Genomic DNA, 23,223 nt, shown 5'->3' with positions numbered 1-23,223 from the left:
GCATGGGGGTCCCACGCGAGATGGCGACGCTTCCGGTTCCGGGGAGGACGTCACTTCTGGTGGCGACAGCGGAACCCAGGAAGAAAAAGCAGCGACGCTTCGGCGATCGGGGGAAGGTCCCCGATCACTTACAAGGCCCAGAAATTGGAGAGACGATCTCAGGACTGAGGAGGGTGAGACATCATCCTTGGACCAGTCTACGGACAGCCAGGAGCGGGTCGTAACCCCGTGGGGTCCCGTTCCGTGCCCCTATGCCCAAACCCCCGCCATAGTTAATACCCCTACCCCCATCACACGGTCACCGGGTTCACCGCCTAGCCTGGAGTACGTGGACAATTCACCGGGGGGCGAGGGAAGACGGACTGGGGAAAGGCAGCGCAGTGGCGCTACGGAGGGCGATTCACGGGGAGGGGGAGAATTGAGGGTAGCAGATACAGCACCCCAACCGGCAGTAAAGGCTCCGGGGTCCTCGAGGTGGTTCAACTCGCGATCCACAAGGTCGTCAGGGGTATTTTCGTTTGACGACGACAGGGAACCAGGGCCTAACCCATTTAAGGAGACCCGGTGGTGGGCCCCGCTATTTGAAGGGTACTCCGCGTGGATGGACCGTACTCGGTTCCTCATCCGGCGGGAGGACGTGGTAGATTTCTGGTGGAAAGAGGGAGAGTTTACACCCGAGCAGAGGGACAGGGAATTACAGGAGAGGTGGTTCCAGCTGGAGCGTAGAGACATAGCGCCCATGGGTCCCGACACACTGTCAGATCCAGTCGATCCTGATGAGCCCCTATCATGGGTGTTACCTGGGAGGGCAGGTAATGCTGATCTGACCAGGGTCAGTAGGGCGGAGAGGGCTATAATAGTCAAATATAAAAAATCCCATGGGTTGGAGTATCCCTATGTTCCGGAGCCCCTGATGGATGAAATTGAGGACAATAGGGAAAAGTGGCTCCAAGAGACTATAGAGCTGTATTTAGTCAATAGGGGGAGCGCCATTGTAGGTAAGAAGGCGGAAGAAAGGATAGACACCCTGATGCGAGTGTGGAGCATAGGGAGAAATGTTCACAAACATAGGGTGACCTATATGCCAGAGAGAGGATCGCCTAGGCATTACTATGTCACGGTCCTGGATATGGGTAACAGGGAGGTGAGGAAACCCGACCCAGATCACTATTTTTAGGGGGTACTAACGCATCACGCGGGTCTGTGGCTGCTGGTCGGGGCGGGCTTGGCGGATGACTGTATTCATGTGTACTGCATTACGAGGAAATTTGTGTGATGTTAATTATGTTTTCCGTTACAGTGCTTCCTGGAAAGAGGTATACAAAATTAGGTCCCAGCGAGGACGATGGGATTCACCAGGGGGAGAATGTAGCGGTCATGTAAAATGCCTACAGTCATCTCTCCTGTTGGCAGTAAGGCCTGGTAAGTGTGGGCAGTAATTATGGAGGTTTCCCCTCACACCCTGGTGGGGTGCCCTGTGTATGGCTGGGACTGGTCACATGCTCTGACTCCATGGTTAGTGATGTCAGAGGTGTGTCAGCCTCAGAAGCTTACATAAGGCACAGCACTGTGTTTAAAAGTTAGTTCTGCTGAGAGGAGGAAGGAGTTCCAGCTCTTGTCAGAGCTCAGGAAGGAGTTCAAGTTCTATCAGAGTGTCAGTTATGTTATAGTAACTCCATGGGAGGCTGTGTCCAGGGACATGGCACAGGACAGTGATTCCTGCGGGAATAAGTGAATCCCTGATCTAGGTGACATACCTATCAAAGGGGAGCACGGGCGAGATGATCGGCTAAATACACCCATTGTGGAGGGCAGTCATGCCCGCCGTGACAATAAAGATGGAGCTGATCAGAGAAACCCCTGTGTGTGAGAGTCCAATGATTACACAGGAGGTTGCACCACCGAGGAGTTCCTCGTCAGGATCATCCCCATGCGGACGCAGGGACCCTGGTGAGGTGGAGGCGCTGCACTGGAACTAGGTGAGACTCAGCACACTACCTCAGCTGCCTTTCTGACGGGTCCTCCCCACACACCATCATGCGGGAGACTCAGGAGTCCTGTAGCCAACAGGTGCACCATCAGGCATATCTACACTGTAATGGGGTCCGGTTAGACCACAGGGGCCAATGTGAGATTGGGTGGGTCAGGCCGGGCCAGAAATACCGTTACATATATATATATATATATATATATATATATATATATATTCTTTTATATTTATTAGCCATAGGTATACACTGAGTTGAAGCAGAGAACCTACGATCGGAAGGACTGGCAAGATCAGAGCTGGCACCAGACCTAGTTTGAACTTCCGCCCTAAGCTGTGACGCGGTAGCGGAAGTGACGCGACGGCAGTGACGCGTCACGCGGAAGCACACAGCGAGGAGCGAGTGAGATGCTGGGAAGCTGCTTGCAACTGTCCTCCAGATCTACCGGCGGTTCTCTCCCCTACCTGATTATTGTATGGAAAATGTGAGTTCATAATACTCGTGATGATTTTGCAATATACTGAGTTCGAATAGTATGCACTATTGTGGTTTTTCTTTATTTTCATACCATACTCACCTATTGAGGGAAATCCTGGCATTTGCGGTTGAAAGGGCTCCAGTCAGAGAGATGGATCTCTGACATGTGATATTATACAGCGATTTTTGTGAGTTCTATTCTTACAGATTATAAGGAACAGTAGCAGTGATTACAGTCTGCACTACATATGTTTAATTTCTTTTACATATACCACGGTATCTTCCTGCGCTCCTCCTCTACCGTAACTACCCTGCTAAAAGTTTGCAATGAAATCCAGTGTGGAATGGAACGGGGTCAACTCACTGGTGCAGTATTCCTAGATTTTGCAAAGACTTTTGATACTGTTGATCATGCTATCCTGCTCAACAAACTCCAGAGCTCTGGAATAGGGAGGCATGCTTTAAACTGGTTTCAGTCCTACCTATCAGGTAGATCCCAACATGTGTCCATCTCTGGCGCCAACTCTAACCCCCTGGCTATCACCTGTGGCGTCCCGCAAGGCTCTGTTCTCTGGCCCCTTTTCTTGTCAGTGTTCATTAATGATCTTCCTACATCTTGTCAGGAAGCCTCAATACACATGTATGCAGATGACACAATCCTATATGCACACAGCCATAGCCTCTCAGACCTTCAACACATACTTCAGTCTGACTTTTTCAGACTCGAAAACTGGATTTCCCAAAACAAACTGTTTTTAAACACTGACAAGACTGTAACAATGGTGTTTGGGACCAAGACTAAATTTTTAAAGCTTCCAGCGACTGAGCTCCAGATTAGAACCAACGCTAACACCACCCTAACCCCTGTCACTAGTTTTAAATACCTGGGCATATGGTTTGACTCCCACTTAATATTCGGGATGCACATTGATACCCTGACAACCAAGACCTATGCCAAACTAGGGATACTCTACAGGAACACATCCTCCCTAAGTCTCCTGGTCAGAAAACGTATCGCACAGCAGATGTTAATGCCAATTATTGACTATGGTGACATAGTATATGGCTCGGCTCCTCAAACCCACCTTAGCAAACTTGACAACCTCTACAATTCAATTTGTCGTTTTGTTCTCCAATGCAACTACAACACACATCACTGCGAAATGCTCAAAGAACTAGATTGGTCATCACTAGAGTCTAGGCGCAAAGTTCACCTTTCCTGTCTCACCCTCAAATACTTTCTGGGCAAGCTACCCAGCTACCTGAACAAGCTCCTCACCCCTACCACTTGCAGCACTTATCATCTGAGATCAGACTCCAAAAGACTGTTCATGGTCCCAAGGCTCAACAAAGTATCCGGCCGCTCCTCCTTCTACATTGCACCCCAAAACTGGAACAACCTACCAGAGACTCTCACATCCACCACCAGTTTAAGTTCTTTCAAATCTAAGGCTGTCTCACATTTTAACCTGGTCTGTAACTGTTTCATACGCCCATAATACATATTATCTTTAACTGTGCACGCAATGTCTTGTATATAATGTATACCCTGCTCATTGTGTAACTGTATTTGTAACCATGTATTATTTGTCTTACTCTGTGCCCAGGACATACTTGAAAACGAGAAGTAACGCTCAATGTATTACTTCCTGGTAAAATATTTTATAAATAAATAAATAAATCAATCACGTGTGGTCCTTCTAAGCCACGCCCCCGGCAGGGACAGTCTCATGGTGTCTCTTCCACTTTAACATTAACCCCTCCCCTCTGGTGCTTATTATTGCTGTGATTGGCTGCTGCTGGTTATTATTATTATTACTGTGATTGGCTGCTGCTGGTCACGTGGTCGCTCTAGACCGGAGGCACATGAGCAGCAGGAAGCAATCCCTTCTCAGCCGGGCAGAGAGCAGCAGCAGCAGCAGCAGCAGAAACGTCTCCCACACATGCAGCAGCTGGGAGGGGCCGGGAGAGTCAGGCAGGATCCCCCCTCTGTGGTGAGTGTCCGCGCGCCGCCGCCTGTATAGCTGCCCCCCCCTTCTTTCAGCAGGGACTGAGGCGGGGGCTCAAACACGCCCCCTGAGCCTCTCCTGCGCTAACCAATGAGCGAGCCCCGCTGCTGCAGGGGAAGAACCCCCACACATTGTAACTCAGGGAACCTCCTTTACCGGAGCGCGCCTCCTGTATCACGTGATGAGGGCCACTGCTGCTAACAACACAGGGATTGTGGGTGACGGGTGACGCAGCTTCGGACACGCCCCTTTATCCCCGGGCCCCCAGCTCCTAATAATGACAGATACAGTACAAGAGGTTAGATAACACACAGAGGGGGGAGTGCTGGGGTCTGCTGCCAAATCCTGGTCTGGTTCCCTTAGCACAAGGCTCATAAACCCTGCACCAGAGAGCAGTGTAATCTCTTTCTTTCTCTCTTTTCAACCCAGCAATGTGCTCCCAGTAATGGGGGCTGGTGGTGCTCTGGGACAGAATAATACGATAACAAGAAATAAAAAAGTTCTCCCCTAAGGAGCCCTCGGAATATCCATAAAAGAACAGTTTATTAAATATATATTTGAAACACTTCGGGGGTGGTCTGGGTGAGGGGGGCTAGGTGTGAGGGGGGGCGTGTGTGTGTGAGGGAGCGTGGGCGGTGTCTGTGTGTGGGAGGGGAGGGGGGGGTCTGTGAGGGAGGGGGGGGGTCTGTGAGGGAGGGGGGGGTGTCTGTGTGAGTGGGGTGTCTGTGAGGGAGGGGAGGGGGGGGGGTCTGTGAGGGAGGGGGGGGGGTCTGTGAGGGAGGGGGGGGGGGTCTGTGTGGGAGGGGGGGGTGTCTGTGTGAGTGGGGTGTCTGTGTGAGGGAGGTGGGGGGGGTGTGAGGGAGGTGGGGTCTGTGTGGGGGGGGTCTGTGTGAGGGAGGTGGGGGGGGTCTGTGTGAGGGAGGGTGGGGTCTGTGTGAGGGAGGGGGGGTGTCTGTGTGGGGGGGGTCTGTGTGAGGGAGGGTGGGGTCTGTGTGAGGGAGGGGGGGGGTGTCTGTGTGGGGGGGGTCTGTGTGAGGGAGCGGGGGGGTCTGTGTGAGGGAGCGGGGGGGTCTGTGTGAGGGAGCGGGGGGGGTCTGTGTGAGGGAGCGGGGGGGGTCTGTGTGAGGGAGCGGGGGGGGTCTGTGTGAGTGAGCGGGGGTGGTCTGTGTGAGGGAGGGTGGGGTCTGTGTGAGGGAGGGGGGGTGTCTGTGTGGGGGGGGTCTGTGTGAGGGAGCGAGGGGGGTCTGTGTGAGGGAGGGGAGGGTGGGGTCTGTGTGAGGGAGGGGGGGGTGTCTGTGTGGGGGGTGTCTGTGTGGGGGGGGTCTGTGTGAGGGAGCGAGGGGGGGTCTGTGTGAGGGAGCGGGGGGGTCTGTGTGAGGGAGCGGTGGGGGTCTGTGTGAGGGAGCGGGGGGGGTCTGTGTGAGGGAGCGGGGGGGGTCTGTGTGAGGGAGCGGGGGGGGGGTCTGTGTGAGGGAGCGGGGGGGGGGGTCTGTGTGAGGGAGCGGGGGGGGTCTGTGTGAGGGAGCGGGGGGGGTCTGTGTGAGTGAGCGGGGGTGGTCTGTGTGAGGGAGGGTGGGGTCTGTGTGAGGGAGGGGGGGTGTCTGTGTGGGGGGGGTCTGTGTGAGGGAGCGAGGGGGGTCTGTGTGAGGGAGGGGAGGGTGGGGTCTGTGTGAGGGAGGGGGGGGTGTCTGTGTGGGGGGTGTCTGTGTGGGGGGGGTCTGTGTGAGGGAGCGAGGGGGGGTCTGTGTGAGGGAGCGGGGGGGTCTGTGTGAGGGAGCGGTGGGGGTCTGTGTGAGGGAGCGGGGGGGGTCTGTGTGAGGGAGCGGGGGGGGTCTGTGTGAGGGAGCGGGGGGGGGGTCTGTGTGAGGGAGCGGGGGGGGGGTCTGTGTGAGGGAGCGGGGGGGGGGTCTGTGTGAGGGAGCGGGGGGGGTCTGTGTGAGGGAGCGGGGGGGGGGGTCTGTGTGAGGGAGCGGGGGGGGGGGTCTGTGTGAGGGAGCGGGGGGGGGGGTCTGTGTGAGGGAGCGGGGGGGGGTCTGTGTGAGGGAGCAGGGGGGGGTCTGTGTGAGGGAGCAGGGGGGGGGGTCTGTGTGAGGGAGAGGGGGGGGGGGTCTGTGTGAGGGAGCAGGGGGGGGTCTGTGTGAGGGAGCAGGGGGGGGGTCTGTGAGGGAGCAGGGGGGGGTCTGTGTGAGGGAGCAGGGGGGGTTCTGTGTGAGGGAGCAGGGGGGGGGTCTGTGTGAGGGAGCAGGGGGGGGGTCTGTGTGAGGGAGCAGGGGGGGGGTCTGTGTGAGGGAGCAGGGGGGGGTCTGTGTGAGGGAGCAGCGGGGGGGTCTGTGTGAGGGAGCAGGGAGGGGGTCTGTGTGAGGGAGCAGGGGGGGGGTCTGTGTGAGGGAGCAGGGGGGGGGTCTGTGTGAGGGAGCAGGGGGGGGGTCTGTGTGAGGGAGCAGGGGGGGGGTCTGTGTGAGGGAGCAGGGGGGGGGTCTGTGTGAGGGAGCAGGGGGGGGTCTGTGTGAGGGAGCAGGGGGGGGGTCTGTGAGGGAGCAGGGGGGGGGTCTGTGAGGGAGCAGGGGGGGGGTCTGTGAGGGAGCGGGGGGGGGTCTGTGAGGGAGCGGGGGGGGTCTGTGTGAGGGAGCAGGGGGGGGGTCTGTGTGAGGGAGCAGGGGGGGGTCTGTGTGAGGGAGCAGGGGGGGGTCTGTGTGAGGGAGCGGAGGGGGGGGTCTGTGTGAGGGAGCGGAGGGGGGGGTCTGTGTGAGGGAGCGGAGGGGGGGGGTCTGTGTGAGGGAGCGGAGGGGGGGTCTGTGTGAGGGAGCGGGGGGGGTCTGTGTGAGGGAGCGGGGTGGGGGGGTCTGAGGGAGCGGGGTGGGGGGGTCTGAGGGAGCGGGGTGGGGGGGTCTGAGGGAGCGGGGTGGGGGGGGTCTGTGTGAGGGAGCGGAGGGGGGGGTCTGTGTGAGGGAGCGGAGGGGGGGGTCTGTGAGGGAGCGGAGGGGGGGTCTGTGTGAGGGAGCGGGGGGGGTCTGTGTGAGGGAGCGGGGTGGGGGGGTCTGAGGGAGCGGGGTGGGGGGGGGTCTGTGTGAGGGAGCGGGGTGGGGGGGCTCTGTGTGAGGGAGCGGGGTGGGGGGGCTCTGTGTGAGGGAGCGGGGGGGCTCTGTGAGGGAGCGGGGGGGCTCTGTATGAGGGAGCAGGGGGCTCTGTAATCAAGAAAGTTATAAGGAAACATTGGCACTTGGTCTTAAAAGATCTTATTCTACAATCCCATCTTCCACAGATCCCCCAAATATTATTTACAAAGACTGACACATTAAAAATGATTTCTGAGGTTTACAGACGTGAACCTTTAATTCATACCATGACAGAAATATCAATGATCATTTATGGAGACAAATTTCTGATGTATTGTCCATTATTAGCATTGTTTTTTTGTTTTTTTTGTAGTACATCACATTTTATATAAAAAAAAATGTTTTTAATGTACAATGCATCACAATTTATACATTTTTTTTTTTTAACAAGTTAATGGGGTTATCGGGATGTAAGAAACAGCATGGGGATTATAGAAAGTTAATGGGTTATTTAGGCTGTCAGAAAAGCACATGATTTATAGACAGTTAATGGGGTTATCAGGGATGTGAGGAACTGCACAGGATTTTTCTTAACAGGGCATGTTTTCATGCATTACAGTGTATATATGTTTGCAGAATACTTCTGTAAATTGCATGGCATTCTGCATTTTCTTATTTGCTAAAGGCGTGTTCTTATGTATGACACTTCCTTGACACGCCCCACCCCCACGTCATGACACGCCCATCCCCACGTCATGACGCTCCCACCCCCTCGCTCGCTTTCTAAAACCTACAGTCCACACGTCACAGGAGTGGAAAGCTCGTGCGAGGCAAGTAGCGCTTACGCTCGCTTTCACTATGGACAAAGCTTTCACTATGGACAAAGCCTAAGACTTCATGTGCGCTCTCACCTTTTTATTCTCCTGCTTTAATAGTATGATGCCCTCCTTCTCTAAATCAGAGACATCAAGGCCATGCCTGCCTTCCTCAGAGGTGTGCTCGGCATGATACCTTTTCATACTGACTCCTTTTAGGCCTCGTCCATGGTTGTTGCTTGCTGGCGGAGGCGCACTTCCGCTCAGCAATGAGCCCCTACAGCCGCAATGAGAGCGGCTTTAGGGGCTCGCCTACGCTTCCGCAAGCGCGCGGAAGCGTAGGTCTTAGGGAAATGTAACATTTCCCCGCTTGCCGGAGCGCAGGGCCGGTCACGTGAGCGGTTCGCCCAATGAGGGTGAACCAGCTCCGTGACGTCACTGGCCCGCCCCCGGCACGCCCCCTAACGGCGCGCTGTCTAAGGCCAGGGGAAGCACCTGCTTTCCCTGAGCCTCAGCACGCCAGCGGGGAGCTTGGCCGAGGCCTTATGCTTTAAACAGCATTTCTGTATTGGATCATATATGTTCATGACCCTGCACTTGAGCACAATGTTACACTTTTCTTACAGGGGCTGATTTCACTTTTGTAGTTTTAGTTTTCTTATTCAAGCCCAAACCGACATTGTTACCTCATTAGACTGTGGCGCAAGGCTTTTTCTATAGTCCAGTTTCCAAATCAGTCCAGGGCCTGTTATACGCTCAGGTTGCTAATGGAACACGTTCCTGCTACATCACCTTGTTACATCAACCCCACTTTCTGTTTAGTTCCACCGGAAGAAAACTCACCTTAGAGATGGTAGCGTAGTCATGTCCGTAAGCCAATGGTCTGGGAGAGGAGAGAGCCGCGTAGTCAGTATCTGTTAGCCGAGTCCAGGGAGTATAGAGGTAAGCGTGGTGGAGAGGTAGCCATGGTCGAGATCTAGAGGAGGTACGCAGACAGACCGGGTCAGGAACATGGAGACTGGAAAGATAAGAGCGAGAACCAAGCACAAGACCAGACAGCACTGAGCTACAAGGGATTATGGTGAGCTCTGACTAAGTTCAGGAACAGGATATAAATAGGAACACGAAACCAATAGCAGAGGGGGCGGAGCGGGGGCTCGGCCCCAGCGGAGACTGGGATAGGTTCACAGGAGACAAGTGGCAATCAGTGCTTGACACGCAGCTGGGGATCGTTGGGTGACATCACACGCGTGCGCCGCGCGCTAGGGAGTTACGACGCGTCAGGAGGCGGAGTCCAGCTCCGTGGCAGCAGTAGAAGAGGAGCGGGTATGCGCGCGCTCTTTAACTTTAGCGGGGGTGCATGCACGGGCGGCGGTACTTTCGGGAGGTAAGGAGGGAACACGCCGCAAGGGACGTGTTCCCTGATTCCTTACACTTTTTAAGTAATAAGAAAGTAGTCACTGGTGAGGCCTGTGGCTCCCATCCCTTTCAAACTGTGGGTACATACCAGTGAATGCAGAGAGGGTTACAGAACACGATAATGGCATAAATAACGTCAATTTGCTGGTGCTCGTGGACATGGGGGAGATCCTGTACTACCCCAGAGGAATCACGGAGCAAGAGGGAAGCAACCAGGCACACGGTATGGCAAAAAGGGTGATTTATTAGCAAATCCAATTCCAACGTTTTGACTGCATAAGCAGTCTTTGTCAAGGTGAGGGCTAAACATCAGGCACCCAAGTGAAGTATATATACCCCATGTTCTCACCTGTTACCTCGCTACAGGTATCCCATGGCGCCAATGCTGCATCTCCCATGACATCACAGCTCTGACACGGAGGTGCGCGCATGAGCAGAGAGAGCAAATCACCCAGTAGCACACCGCGCATGCGCATAACGCGCTCCGGGCATAGACCCACCATGAGCACGCATGTGCACAGCACGCAGGCTAGTCAGGGAGCTGCCACGCATGCGTCGAATACACAGGCTTTAAGCGGCTTACAGTGCATGTGTGCCGGCAAGCAAGGGACGCATAGCGCATGCGCCCACAGACGGAGCATGTCCCTCCACTGTCATGGCAACTGGACGCCTAACAATGGCTGATCGTAACATTCAGGCAGCAGAGTGTATCAAGGCAAAAAGGCTTTACCTCACATCAGGGAAATAAAGATCCAATCCCATTTACAGTGTCCCTGTGGACATCCCCAAAGTGGCAGGAAAAATACTATTCTAAACATAAAGAGGTGACATTATTATACAAACAAGACAATAATCTCTTAATAAACAGTACACTAAAGTGAACAGAAACGGTAAAAGACAGAACCCGAGACTAACAACATAAACAGACTAACATAAAACATAAAAGACTAACAAAGGGAAGTAACACTGAAATGGAACCAGCAAACAGCTTACGTAATTCTGGATCCATATTTAAGACTTCCAGTTAGTATGAAAAGATGAAGAGGACGGAGGTGTCAGGGCGCCGATCCACTTCTGAAAAATAAAAATGAATGCTTGTCAAGAAAGAACTTCAGATTAAGCTGCTTGTTAAATCCACCTCCATTACTGGTACGCAGATGGAATATCCAGTAAGCTTCACGTTTTAATAATGCTGTGTCCCTATGCAGGGCAGCGGTGCACGAGATTTTATTTGGGGGTGGCAGACGGTTGCAGAGGTCCCACACTCTTTCCCAAGGCATTTAAATTAAATGTTGGGGGGACCGCGCAAGGCCTCTGCAACCTCTACTTACCGGGATTCAGCCGTCTTCAGACACATCACGGTTGTCTTGCTAAAGTGACATCAAATGACGCTGCGGGTCACGTGACACGACTCCGGTGCGCGCGAGGTAAGAGGGGGGCGGCGCGCGCACAACGAAGGAGAGCAGGCAGGGGGGCACAGCAAACAATGTTCCCGGTGGAACAATTTCTATGCCCATTACTCTCGTGGCTGCTATAGTATGCTTGTGTTGGACACAGTGCTGTGCCCAGATGGTCGGATCGGTACCTTTCTTGATTACACTTTTGTGTTTAATAAATCGGCTTTTTATATCGGCACCTGTTTGTTGGTGACAGAATGTATCTCCAGTGCAAAGGCTATTTCAGAACAACTGCAACACCTATAATTTCCTGGTATCCCATAGCTTAAAAAGTGGTCACCATGTTACATTAACCCCACTTTCTGTTTCTGTTTAGTTCCACCAGAAGAAAACTCACATTTGTGGCACTTGTGCATCTTGTCGAGGACTTTTTAATTGTAGGTGTTTTTTTTTTTTAAGTAGTTGGAAAGTAGTCACTGGTGTGGCCTCTGGCTCCCATTCCTTTCAAACTGGGTACATACAAGTGAGCCATCGTATATACATTGCTCTCCATTAACTTCTGTCCACCTCAAAAACTGTAGAGAAGAAAGAAAAGACAAGTCACATTATTAACAACTTGAAACCTTTTTCAGCTCTTCCTTTATAAAATAGATATTACTTTGAGACCTCACTAACTGTTCCAATTTTAGGTTTGTAAATTGTGCGAGAAACGAGGAAGAACAGAACCTTGTGGCGTTGCAGTACCACAGGAAAATACTACAGAACCTGCACAGACCTCCCCCCACACACAGGGCTCCTGGTCTGGTATGGAGATGAATATGGGAAAGAGCTTGGTATCAAGTGTGGTACATTGTGGAAAAGTAACGCGCCAGCACTAGGTAATCAGGAATCTGTGTGTTTTATGGTTTTTACATCTCTATTATCTTATTACTGATGTTTAACTGCAAATATTGATAGATCTGCATACACCATTACTGGTCAACTAGAACTTAATATCACTAAACCTAACTTGAGTGAAAGGGCCGGATATATCAAGCTGCGGTAACCAAAAATGCCGTATTACCGCCCATAAAAATTATTAGCGTGCAATGAATCAGCGTTGCAGCGCCATAAATAAAGCACTCTTTATCTGACCCGTTAAAAGCATCGGATCTTATCAAACCAGGCATAATACCGCATTTTCAAGTCAAAACTGCCATACATCAAGTTCCGATATTTATTGGAACAGGATGAACGGCAGAAATACAGCAAATATTTTATCACCTACCCCAGGCTGGCTTTGGCCCTGTTATTCCTATGTATATAATGGGCAATAAACTGCATATAAATAATATATAATCTATATATAGATAGATATCTCTCAACAAAAACATGAAGTCTGCAGCACACTCAATAGAAAAAGGATTATTTAATCTCAATAAATCATCAAGCAATCACCAAAACTCCAGAGCGACGTACGTTTCAGACCACAAGGTCTTTTCTCAAGCTCTGTGTTGTCAATGAAGCAGGGACAGAATATATAGGGTGGAACACACATACAAAAGGCACTAAAGTCATAATCGCCCAACCTAAAACAGCTGTGTAACCTGTATGCTACTTGTCTGACCAGCACTACAGAGCATGTGCATTGATCACAAATTAGCATAAGCTTCCCTTAATATACAGATCGTACACTGCCCAAGGAAAGAACTAATAAAATTCCTTCTACTCTAAACTAGAATATTAGATGTACTGTATAAGGGAACCTTTTGCAGAACCTTCTAAATGTGTGTTCCCCACAAAATGCCATAGTCACTATATATACACAAAAAGACAACATCCCTAACTGACTAGTCAACCAACAGTGAAAACAAAATAAAAAAAAGTACAATAAATACACATAAATAGTAAGTAAGCAGAGGGAATAAAGGGGGTGTGGTGGGGGAGAATAGACAGGACAAGGTAAACAAAAGAAGCCTGTGAAATGAGTGAACAGTCAAAAATTCCCAGGCAATATTAAAAAGTCCAAAACAGAGGAGCTGAACAACATCACACAGGCAAACACCACATCAGTAGCCTGGGTGTAGTCATAGACAAGAGGTTTGAACAGTACTGCATAGAGCCCTTCAGACACACACAAAGATAGACGGGAAACCCAAATAATAGACCACGTGAAAACACTGAAATAGAGCGGGTTCACATAGCACGTGCAAGGACTAAGAGGAGCATACTTGTAATGGTTGACACACATGGGGTAGCAAAATAATAAAACACCACTCTCCCAGATAGCCTCACACCACAACCAACCAACACAGGCATCCTTTAATTATACAAAGTCCAATCCTCAGAAACCGGTCAAGTCATAATGACGATTAAGACCATGGGGATGTACTGTAATGTCCCCAACGCGGGTATCCAGAAGGCTTCACGTTTTTTTTTTTTTCAACAAAAAAGTTTTTATTGGGACATGAAACAGTGCATACAGTGTCTGACAACCCGCAAGCATACATGGATAGTTTCGAGCCCAATATTTTGTTTTTTAAAGTCGAACAGTACATGTACTGACATATCATAGGGGAAAAGCAAATGAAAAGAATAAAAACGACAGACAAACTAGACGGACAAGACGAACCCAGGAGGGGGGGGAGGCCAAGTGAAGCACCTCTCCTGCTTGTGTTCTGCGACCACCATCTTCGCGTCTTGTTTGGTCAGGATTTTTCCCTTCACCGTCATGCTGTTCGTCCACGGCTGCCCTACCAGTATTCTGGTCTGTCATTGTCTGTGCTGTCTCCCCCCAGGAGAACGCATTTCATCTTATCAGAGCAGGATATTGGTGGCATTCACCCCTGGGATGTCTGATTGGTCTAGCCAAGGGGCCCACGTTTTTAGGAAGTTTGTGCCGGTGTCATTGACCAGACTCGTCAATTGCTCCATCCGGCAAACATACCAAATTCTGTTTCGAATTTTCGTAATTGTGGGTAGTTCTGGTTGTTTCCACAGTGCAGCAAGTTCACACCTCGTGGCTGTTGCAAAATGTGCAATCAGTTTTTGTGCCGGTCTACTTAGCCCTCGCCTGCGCCTGCCCAGCAGGAACAGCCAAGGGTCCAAGGGGACCGGGCACCCGAGAATTCTCGTCAGCCAATTTTGGATTTCCTCCCATAAAGGAGCCACTTTGGTGCACCCCCACAGCATGTGCAACAAGTCTGCAGGCTCCCCACATTGTTTGGGGCACAATGGGGGGTAATCTTTAACAAACTTTGCTAATCGTATCGGGGTGAGATACCACCTCATTAGGACCTTATATGCGTTCTCCTTCAGGGTCGTGCAGATTGAGCTTTTGGCTGCCGCCAGCACTATTGAGTCCCAGTCTTCGTCGTCTAAGGTCTCCCCTAGGTCGGCTTCCCATGCGCGTCTGTAGTTTAATTTAGTGTCGTCTGTGAGAATAGGACAGACCACCCCTCTGTAGATCGTAGAAGTAAGTCCCGTAGTGTCCATACCTCTTGAACACAGCTGCTCAAAATTAGTACGCTTAGGGCGGTTAGGGATTTTGTTGTAAAAAGCTCTAATCTGGAGGTATCTAAAAAATTCGGAATTTGGTATTCCTGTTTCAGATTTAATTTGGTCAAATGATTTTAATAGTGGACTACCTTTCAGATGTAGGAGCTTTGTGAGGCCCTTTTTTTTCCAGGCCCCCAGGTTCCCAGCTGACATGCCCGGAGCGAAATCAGGGTTCCCCACAAACGGGGTCATATATGTGTGCTGGGTGGTGAGAGCACATTTATATCTGGTGGCTCCCCAAACTGCCAACGAGCTCTTCAGTGCCGCCAGCGGCACCCGCATAGACTTCTGGACCCTTTTTGGGAGCCAGATTAAGTCCCGCAAGTCCACAGGGAGGCAGCATATGCTTTCTAGCTCCACCCACCGTCGTAGTTCCGATGGCATGTGCCACTGTACTATTTGTGATAATTGTGCTGCTTGGAAGTAGGCCATCAAACAAGGTACCCCAAGTCCTCCTCGTAGGGTAGGGCGAATTAACGTACTAGCTTTTATTCAAGGTTTTTTGTTACCCCAGACAAACTTCACCATGGAGGACTGCAGACGGAGGATGTCGGCCCCGGCCACCTGCACCGGGAGGGTCTGGAAGAGGTACAGGATTCTGGGAAGGAGGTTCATTTTAAGGCTTTGGATCCTGCCGATCCATGAGATTGCATAGCCCGACCAGAGCCTGAGATCCTCCATCAGTGTCCTTATCAGTCTGGGGTAATTTGCTTTATAGAGGGCACTATAATCTTTGGTGATATTTACCCCTAGGTATTTAATAGAGGAGGCTTGCCATTTAAAGTTAAAATTTAGTTCTATGAGTTTTGCCGTGACCTTTGGCAGGTTTAAATTTAGCGCTTCTGACTTCGTTTGATTAATTTTGAACCCCGAGATCTTGTTAAATGAGTCTAGTAAGCTGAAGACGTTTGGCAGAGAGGTAAGGGGCTTTGACAGCATTAAAATAATGTCATCTGCATATAGGGCCACTTTATGTGACTGGTCTTGAATTTGGATCCCCGTTATATCTGGATTATTACGAATATGTGCCGCCAAGGGCTCGATGCATAGTGCGAATAGTAATGGGGACAGGGGGCAGCCCTGCCTGGTGCCACTCCGTATCGGGAATTCCTCCGAGGGGAAGCCCTGGTGCCTGATCTTCGCCCTCGGTTCTCTATACAGAGCTAGAATGGCGCCCAACATTCTCCCTTCCACCCCAAACTCCCCAAGCGTCTCTGTGAGGTAGGGCCAATCAATTCGGTCAAAGGCTTTTTCGGCGTCTAAGCTAAGAGCCATGGACGGTATATTATGTTTTTGGGCCACATCAATTAAGTCTATGATCCGTCTGGTGTTATCCGCCGCCTGCCTCCCGCAGATGAACCCTACTTGATCTGGGTGGACCAGCTTAGGCATAACCGCATTTAGGCGGTTTGCCAAGAGTTTGGAGAAAATTTTTGTGTCGGAATTAATCAATGAAATCGGGCGATAACTCTTGCAATCAGCTGGGTCCTTCCCTGGTTTTGGGATCACTGAGATGGACGCTTGGAGCATTTGGCCGGGTATAGGGGCACCCTCTAGGAATGAGTTAAATAACTTAGTCAGATGAGGGACTAACAGTTTACGGAATTTTTTGTAATATAGGTTAGAAAAGCCGTCTGGGCCTGGGGCTTTTGACGGCTTTAGTGATTTGACTACCTCTGAGATTTCCTCATCTGTAAAATCTACCTGTAGCGCCTCCCCTTCCTTTCTGCTCAGTTTGGGTAGATTTGCCTCCTTCAGGAATGTCTTCAGTTGCCTACGCGTGGTCTCACAATGGGAGACCTTCGCTCCATCGTATAAGGTCTCATAGAATGTTTTAAACTCTTCCACAATTTGTTTTGGGTCAGAAGTTAGGCCACCTTTGTTAGTTCGAATTGACTGTATGTGAAAATTACTACTCGTGTTTCGGAGTTTGCGGGCAAGCGGGGTATCTGGTTTGTTGGCACGCTCATAAAATTTCCGTTTGGACCAAGTCAGCTCCTTTTCAGCTCGGGAGGCCATCAGTAAGTTGAGTTGTGTTTTGGCGTCCAGCCAGGCCTAGGGTAGACTGAGACGCCACGCTACCCGTGTTCTCGTTGAAGTAATCCCTGATCTTTCCCCCAATTAATTGTTCCACCTCGGGGATTTTAAGTAAGAACTCATTGAGTTTCCAGGTCGCTCCCGGCCTGCTCAGTGTAAAATCGGTGCACCGCAGCTCTACTGGTGCATGATCGGACCATGAAATATCATGGATGCCCGTGTGGGAGATCTGCGAAACCATTCTGTTGGTCACAAAGAGGTAGTCTATTCTGCTGTATCTGTCGTGTGGGTGGGAGTAAAATGTGTATTCTCTATCCCCTGGGTGTTGCTCACGCCAGATATCAACCAGATTATTGGCCCTAAGGCCTCTGATCCAGGCAGCTCTACCCTGTGGATTTTTCTGTCCGCCCTGGGTGCATCTATCTGTGTGTGGGTCAAGTGTGTGGTTGAAGTCCCCTCCTAATATTATTGCACCCTGTGCTATTGTTTGTAGGATCTTGAAGAATCTGTCGAAAAATGAAACTGCGCGGTCGCTAGGGGCATAAACGTTTGCTATGGTGATCGGTTGACCGTGGATGGTCCCAATCACTATTATGAACCGGCCGTTTGCGTCTTTCTTTATGGTTTTTATGTCTAGTGAAATGCGGTTGTGCAACAGGATTGCGACTCCTCTTTTTTTCTTATTTGCGGAGGCAGCCACCCAGGTCTGGTATCTGCTGTCTAGGTATGTAGGGGAGTTGCGTCGGGAAAAGTGTGTCTCCTGTATGAGGATAACGTCAGGGTTCAGACGTTTATAGTCTGTCATGGCCATACGTCTTTTTTGTGGACTATTAAAGCCCTTTACATTGTGTGAAATGACCGGGACTGTGTTTGTTTATATTGTTTGTGTAGAGCGGAGAGGGACTTTAGGTCAGATTGTAAAGTAAGAATCTTTTTTTCCCTTTCTTTCTTCCGTCTACTTGCGATCCCTATGAGTTCTCCTCGTAATGTCGCCTTATGGGCCTCCCATAGGGTAGACTGAGACTTTTCAGCCTCTGGGTTCGCAGGTTCGGTAAGTATTTACGAGTGTCTGTGATATCTGTTAGCTTTGGTGGAGTAGTCTCGACATCCTTACGTCTTGGTTTTCAGCTTTCGACGTTCTCAGGGTGGCCTTATGTGGGATTTGAACAGTGGCTCAACTGTAGCCAACTAAGGATAGTTGCCATTACTGCCGGTTTCAGTCCGCCTCTCCCTCTGCTGCCCGATCTTTATTTTTTTTAGAACTGGATGCCTGTTGCGATTCCGTCGTAGGGCTCTGAGCTCTCCTGGGGGCCGGTGCTGGGCCGTCCTCAATTCCCAGTTTGCGGAGGAACTCCGGGGCATCTTCAGGCTCCTTCATGGAGATGGCCTTCCCATTCTTCAGGACCAGGAGTCCGAATGGAAAGGTCCATCTGTATCTGATCGCCCGATCACGTAGCAGTTTGGTTACCGGCACCAGTTTCTATCTACGGGCCAGGGTGATAGGGGATAAATCTTGGTATAGTTGGAGAGGGATCCCCTCAGAGTTACAGGACTCAGGGCCTCTCGCCTTTTGCAGTGCAGCCTCACGGGTGCTGTAATAATGCATCCTCACTATTACATCTCGCGGCTGGTCACTGGCTGTTGGCCGACTCCGGAGGGCTCGGTGGCAGCGGTCCATTGCCAGCTCCGCCGCCGGGACCTCCGGTAATAAGGAAGACAGCCAGCGTGAGACAAAGTCCTTTATTTCTGGGATGTCCTCTGTTATTCCTCTGATGCGGAGGTTACTCCTGCGGTCTCTATTTTCGGAGTCCTCCTGTCTGTCGGCCAGTTCTGTGATCTGGGCCTGGAGATGGTTTGCCCTTTTCTCAGCCTTCCTCGTGGTGGTAGTAATGGCTGTCACACTGTCCTCTAAAGCTCCGGTTCGTTCACCAAGGCCCTGAACCTCTTTTTTTAGCTCTTGGATTTCAGCGCGGAAGAGCGACTTCATGCTGTTATATAACCGGTCGAAGTCGCATCTTCTGACCGGGAGTTGGCCCGCTGTGTCTTCCACCTCCTCCTCCAGCTCTGATTCAGAGCCTGCGGCGGAACCCGGCGCCATTTCTGCCTCGGCCCCCTTCGTTGCCGCCCAGCTCATGTACTTTCGTAAATCGCCGGTCTGCTTCTTTTTAGTTGACTGTGGGGCCATCCTGGGGTATTCCCCTAGCGATATTAGGCACTTTAAAGTTTGTGGATGTGTTCAAAATTATGCGTATTTATGTATTTCGCGTGGCGGGGACGGGAGCTCTTAGCCTAAGCGTCTACCTCCCTTGCCATCGCGCATGCGCCTCCGGCTTCACGTTTTTTAAGGATAACAACCCTATTGCCCCCACGTATTGGTTTCAAGACAAGGTCTATTATTTGCACCCGTAGCTGGCTGATACTGTACCCTGCTGACAAAAAATGGGCTGACTACCGGCTGGTATTGTACATGGCACCGGATTGTTGATTGGTGCTGGCTCACCCTCTCCTTGAGTTTACGGGGGTCTCGTCAACATAAGCCATGCAGCACGGGCACTTAATCAAGTACACCACAATTTTTTTTGTGTGTATCTATATTTATATCTATATCATAGTGTTTTATCAAATACAATGTTTACACACACACACATAAAGATAATATATATCATAGTGTTTAATAAAATGGGGAGAATCGGTAACAGACTCCTTGTTCCCTTAAAAAAAAAAAACCTTTAAACAATTGTATAAAACAATTAACACAGTTCTAGAAGTCACTGGATGATATTGGTATAGCTTAATTAAGTCTGAATAACATCTACGATGTCAAATACAATAATTGGGCATTTGGTTCCTGATTTAACAATGGAGATTTAGCAGAAAGTTGGGTCATCCTATAACTATTAGAGACCTGGTACATGGTGCGGGAACGGGAACACCCGGTGACTGATATGTGAGATTCTAATGAGACATGTATTCTATTCATTGTACAAACAGTTTTTAATTTTACCTTCATGACTGAAACTATCGACTTACTATCTATCAGAGGATTTGAAAAGATTTCTGCCACTTTAATTGGTGTTTTGCAGCTAGTGAGATTTCCTTTTAAATCGTTAAATATTAGGATCCACTTTGAATGTATGATCCACTACATCTATTCTCCCGGCCCTAATGCTGCACATATTGTACTAAACCCTTCATCTTTACAATGTACATCTACAGTTTACTTTCATCCTGAACTTTTTGTGATATCCCAACTTACCTCTCCTTCATGGCCTTTTGTAAGACAGTTTGTGTAACAGTGACTTTTTTTGTCTCGTCTAGTACAAAAACAAGCTCCAATAATCTACCCATGCCAGCACTGCAAGGTTGCTTTTAGCAGTCAGGTAACCTCCTCAAACATCTGAAGCTCAAACACCCAAATGAGAATATGGAAAAGATGAGGACAGAACAATCTTGCAACATTCCAATGAATATGACAGAAAATGCATCTTTCAACCAGTCAAAGCAATTAATAAACAATGTAACTGCTTCTCATTCCAAAAGATATATATTAGCAGCTTCCAAAGGAAAAGATCATGGAGTTAGTGGGAAGAGTCTGACTTGGTTATCAGACCAGAACCTACAGAAGGGGACACAGACCGGGGAGAGACCACATGTATGTGGGGAATGTGGAAAGGGATTTAGTGTGTTATCCAGCCTGAACACACACAAGAGGATACACACAGGGGAGAGACCGTATGTATGTGGGGAATGTGGGAAGGGATTTAGTGTGTCATCCAGCCTGAACAAACACAAGAGGACACATTCAGGGGAGAGACCATATGTATGTGGGGAATGTGGAAAGGGATTTAGTGACTTATCCAGCATGATCAAACACAAGAGGATACACACAGGGGAGAAACCGTATGTATGTGGGGAATGTGGGAAGGGATTTAGTGTGACATCCAGCCTGAACAAACACAAGAGGATACACACAGGGGAGAGACCGTATGTATGTGTGAAATGTGGGAAGGGATTTAGTGTGTTATCCATCCTGAACACACACAAGAGGACACACACAGGGGAGAGACCGCATGTATGTGGAGAATGTGGGAAGGGATTTAGTGACTTATCCAGCCTGAGCAAACACAAGAGGATACACACAGGGGAGAGACCGTATGTATGTGGGGAATGTGGGAAGGGATTTAGTGTGTCATCCAGCCTGAACAAACACAAGAGGATACACACAGGGGAGAAACAATATGTATGTGGGGAATGTGGGAAGGGATTTAGATGGTTAACCCACCTGAACAAACACAAGATGACACACACAGGGGAGAGACCGCATGTATGTGGAGAATGTGGGAAGGGATTTAGTGACTTATCCACCCTGAACACACACAAGAGGATACACACAGGGGAGAGACCTTATGTTTGTGGGGAATGTGGGAAGGGATTTAGTGTGTCATCCAGCCTGAACATACACAAGAGGACACATACAGGGGAGAGACCGCATGTATGTGGGGAATGTGGAAAGGGATTTAGTGACTTATCCAGCATGATCAAACACAAGAGGATACACACAGGGGAGAAACCGTATGTATGTGGGGAATGTGGGAAGGGATTTAGTGTGTCATCCAGCCTGAACAAACACAAGAGGATACACACAGGGGAGAGACCGTATGTATGTGAGAAATGTGGGAAGGGATTTAGTGTGTTATCCATCCTGAACACACACAAGAGGACACACACAGGGGAGAGACCGCATGTATGTGGAAAATGTGGGAAGGGATTTAGTGACTTATCCAGCCTGAGCAAACACATGAGGATACACACAGGGGAGAGACCGTATGTATGTGGGGAATGTGGGAAGGGATTTGGTGTGTCATCCGGCCTGAACAAACACAAGAGGATACACACAGGGGAGAGACCGCATGTATGTGGGGAATGTGGGAAGGGATTTAGACGGTTAACCCACCTGAACAAACACAAGATGACACACACAGGGGAGAGACCGCATGTATGTGGGGAATGTGGGAAGGGATTTAGTGTGTCATCCAGCCTGAACATACACAAGAGGACACATACAGGGGAGAGACCGTATGTATGTGGGGAATGTGGAAAGGGATTTAGTGACTTATCCAGCATGATCAAACACAAGAGGATACACACAGGGGAGAAACCGTATGTATGTGGGGAATGTGGGAAGGGATTTAGTGTGTTATCCATCCTGAACACACACAAGAGGACACACACAGGGGAGAGACCGCATGTATGTGGAGAATGTGGGAAGGGATTTAGTGACTTATCTAGCCTGAGCAAACACAAGAGGATACACACAGGGGAGAGACCGTATGTATGTGGGGACTGTGGGAAGGGATTTAGTGTGTCATCCAGCCTGAACAAACACAAGAGGATACACACAGGGGAGAGACCATATGTATGTGGGGAATGTGGGAAGGGATTTAGATGGTTAACCCACCTGAACAAACACAAGATGACACACACAGGGGAGAGACCACATGTATGTGGAGAATGTGGGAAGGGATTTAGTGACTTATCCACCCTGAACACACACAAGAGGATACACACAGGGGAGAGACCTTATGTTTGTGGGGAATGTGGGAAGGGATTTAGTGTGTCATCCAGCCTGAACATACACAAGAGGACACATACAGGGGAGAGACCGCATGTATGTGGGGAATGTGGAAAGGGATTTAGTGACTTATCCAGCATGATCAAACACAAGAGGATACACACAGGGGAGAAACCGTATGTATGTGGGGAATGTGGGAAGGGATTTAGTGTGTCATCCAGCCTGAACAAACACAAAAGGATACACACAGGGGAGAGACCGTATGTATGTGAGAAATGTGGGAAGGGATTTAGTGTGTTATCCATCCTGAACACACACGAGGACACACACAGGGGAGAGACCGCATGTATGTGGAGAATGTGGGAAGGGATTTAGTGACTTATCCAGCCTGAGCAAACACAAGAGGATACACACAGGGGAGAGACCGTATGTATGTGGGGAATGTGGGAAGGGATTTAGTGTGTCATCCAGCCTGAACAAACACAAGAGGATACACACAGGGGAGAGACCATATGTATGTGGGGAATGTGGGAAGGGATTTAGACGGTTAACCCACCTGAACAAACACAAGATGACACACACAGGGGAGAGACCGCATGTATGTGGGGAATGTGGGAAGGGATTTAGTGTGTCATCCAGCCTGAACATACACAAGAGGACACATACAGGGGAGAGACCGCATGTATGTGGGGAATGTGGAAAGGGATTTAGTGACTTATCCAGCATGATCAAACACAAGAGGATACACACGGGAGAAACCGTATGTATGTGGGGAATGTGGGAAGGGATTTAGTGTGTCATCCAGCCTGAACAAACACAAGAGGATACACACAGGGGAGAGACCGTATGTATGTGAGAAATGTGGGAAGGGATTTAGTGTGTTATCCATCCTGAACACACACAAGAGGACACACAC

The 23,223-nt window shown here is 50.0% G+C and overlaps 1 protein-coding gene across 3 annotated transcripts in view; it reads left to right on the top strand.

Moving 5' to 3' along the window:
* The window catches only part of LOC142466860 (uncharacterized), a 139,676-nt gene extending 116,986 nt beyond the window's left edge, over positions 1-22,690 (top strand). The window contains exons 1-3 of one of the 3 annotated variants that reach the window (XM_075572388.1): positions 4,285-4,459; positions 11,851-12,039; positions 20,054-22,690. In XM_075572388.1, the coding sequence (XP_075428503.1) occupies positions 20,160-22,682 (2,523 nt within the window). In that variant the 5' untranslated portion in view covers positions 4,285-4,459; positions 11,851-12,039; positions 20,054-20,159 and the 3' untranslated portion in view covers positions 22,683-22,690. Of the gene's footprint in view, positions 1-4,284; positions 4,460-4,517; positions 4,773-11,850; positions 12,040-20,053 lie in introns of those variants that run through there. The other 2 variants (XM_075572390.1, XM_075572389.1) reach the window with 2 other exon arrangements.
* Positions 22,691-23,223: the final 533 nt, after the last annotated feature.

Source organism: Ascaphus truei, chromosome 15 (genome assembly GCF_040206685.1).
Source record: "Ascaphus truei isolate aAscTru1 chromosome 15, aAscTru1.hap1, whole genome shotgun sequence".
In the NCBI taxonomy this organism is placed as follows: domain Eukaryota; kingdom Metazoa; phylum Chordata; class Amphibia; order Anura; family Ascaphidae; genus Ascaphus; species Ascaphus truei.
Note: the sequence above shows the minus strand (reverse complement) of the source record. Positions and strands in the feature narration are given on the sequence as shown.